The sequence below is a fragment of the Cebus imitator genome, unplaced genomic scaffold, assembly GCF_001604975.1.
Source record: "Cebus imitator isolate Cc_AM_T3 unplaced genomic scaffold, Cebus_imitator-1.0 Scaffold547, whole genome shotgun sequence".
In the NCBI taxonomy this organism is placed as follows: domain Eukaryota; kingdom Metazoa; phylum Chordata; class Mammalia; order Primates; family Cebidae; genus Cebus; species Cebus imitator.
Genome location: NW_016107862.1, coordinates 264,090 through 266,100, shown reverse-complemented (window position 1 = coordinate 266,100; position 2,011 = coordinate 264,090). Strand labels below are relative to the sequence as shown.

The 2,011-nt window shown below is 41.4% G+C and overlaps 1 protein-coding gene across 4 annotated transcripts in view; it reads right to left on the bottom strand.

The window, feature by feature from the left end:
* DHX57 (DExH-box helicase 57) overlaps positions 1-2,011 on the bottom strand; it is a 77,334-nt gene that overhangs the window by 25,016 nt on the left and 50,307 nt on the right. For all 4 annotated transcript variants that reach the window (XM_017515317.2, XM_017515315.2, XM_037733799.1 and 1 more), the window contains exon 17: positions 1,009-1,285. In XM_017515317.2, the coding sequence (XP_017370806.1) occupies positions 1,009-1,285 (277 nt within the window). The remainder of the gene's footprint in view (positions 1-1,008; positions 1,286-2,011) is intronic.

Here is a 2,011-nt window from a genome sequence, read left to right as displayed (position 1 = left end):
GCTCACTGCAACCTCTGCCTCCGGGTTCAAGCGATTGTCCTGCTTCAGCCTCCCGAGTAGCTGGTACTACAGGTGCACGCCACCACACCCAGCTAATTTTTGTATTTTTAGTAGGGACAGGGTTTCACCATGTTGGCCAGGATGGTCTCAATCTCTTGACCTCGTGATCCACCTGCCTCGGCCTCCCAAAGTGTTGGCATTACAGGCATGAGTCACTGCGCCTGGCCAAGTTGTACACTTTAAATGGGTAAACTGTATGATATATAAATCATATTTCAATAAAGCAGTTTTTAAAAATGGCTCAATATATTTATTGGTTTTTAAAATCAGAGACAGCTTTTGTTGGTTTGCATTTTCTGATTTTTCTATAATGAACAAGTATAACAGATGCAACAGAAAACACATCTGGATTATTATTATTATTATTATTATTATTATTACTGGAGATGGAGTCTCACTCTGTGTCCAGGCTGGAGTGCAGTGGCGTTCTTGGCTCAGCGCAACCTCCGCCTTCCCAAGTTCAAGCAATTCTCCTGCCTCAGCCTCCCAAATAGCTGGGGCTACAGGCACGCATCACCACACCTCGCTAATTTTTTGCATTTTTAGTAGAGATGGGGTTTCACCATGTTGGCCAAGCTGGTCTCAAACTCCTGACCTCAAATGAGTTGCCTGCCTCAGCCTCCTAAAGTGCTGGGATTACAGGTATGAGCCACTGTGCCTGGCCTGAATTACTTTTATTAAGCTATATCTCCAGTTCTTAGTCTTTATTTGGGGAATGGATCTCTTTGAGGATTGGATGACATTGTGCCCTAAAAAATCTTTTTATTTGTTTTTGTGTTTTCAGAAATTTAATTTTTGACCTTCTCCCTCCTGTGTAGATGTACCCTAAAAAATTCATATCTAACACTCGAGCAAATTTTTAGGGGGCTCACATGCCCCTGATTTCCCCATGGTCCTTTTAGAGACCTATGTTGTAAACTCCAGTTTAGATGAATGTTGTTTACTTACAAAAGGAGACTTAAAAGCCAAACTGGCAGCAATGGTGAGAGCAGGATCCAAACAGCGGAAGATAGACCCAAACAACATTAGTTTGCCAATTCTCACATCCACGGGCAGAGAGGCCAAGTGATATCCAAGAGGAGTCAATTTTTCATCTGGAGTTAATGCTCCCAAGTCTCGTAATCGTATTTTTGAGGCGCGAAGAGAATCAGTGTGTGGAGGTTCAATGAGCCGAGAAAACACAGATTGGAGATTATGAGCATTAAACATCTCTAAAATTTTAATTCTGAAAAGAAAACAAAATGAAAATATGTCAATTTTATTTCTGGTAGGATGACACAGAGGAATAATTTTTTTTGTGAGTGAGAATAATTTACAAGGTTAAACAGAAATTTCTAAAATCTCATGTTTTCTACTTCTACCAATAAACGACAAAAGCACTTTCAGATTCTGAAACTTACTCATATTCAGAATTAAATCCTCTCTAAAAACTTTCAAAATGCTTCTTTCCACAATAGTGGGATCGAATTATGAAATAGAGTTCATGACAAAAGATAAAAGTGTTGGCAAGGATGTGGAGAACTTGGAATCCCGCACATTGTTGGTGGGAATGTAAAATAATGCAACCACTATGAGAAACAGGATAGAGATTCCTCAAAAAATTAAAAATAGAACTACCATATGATCCAGCAACCCCACTTCTGAGTATACATCCCAAAGAATCGAAGTCAGAATCTTGCAGAGAGGCCAGGCACAGTGACTCATGCCTGTAATCCCAGCCCTTTGAAAGGCTGAGGTGGGTGGATCATTTGAGGTCAGGGGTTCGAGACCAGCTTGGCCAACATGGTGAAACCCTGTCTGTATTAAAAATAAAAAAATTAGCCAGGTGCAGTGGTGAGCCTGTAATCCCAGCTACTCAGGAGGCTGAGACAGGAGAATCTCTTGAACTTGGAGGTGGAGCCTGCGGTGAGCCAAGATCACTGCACTCCAGTCTGGGTGACTGAGCAAGACT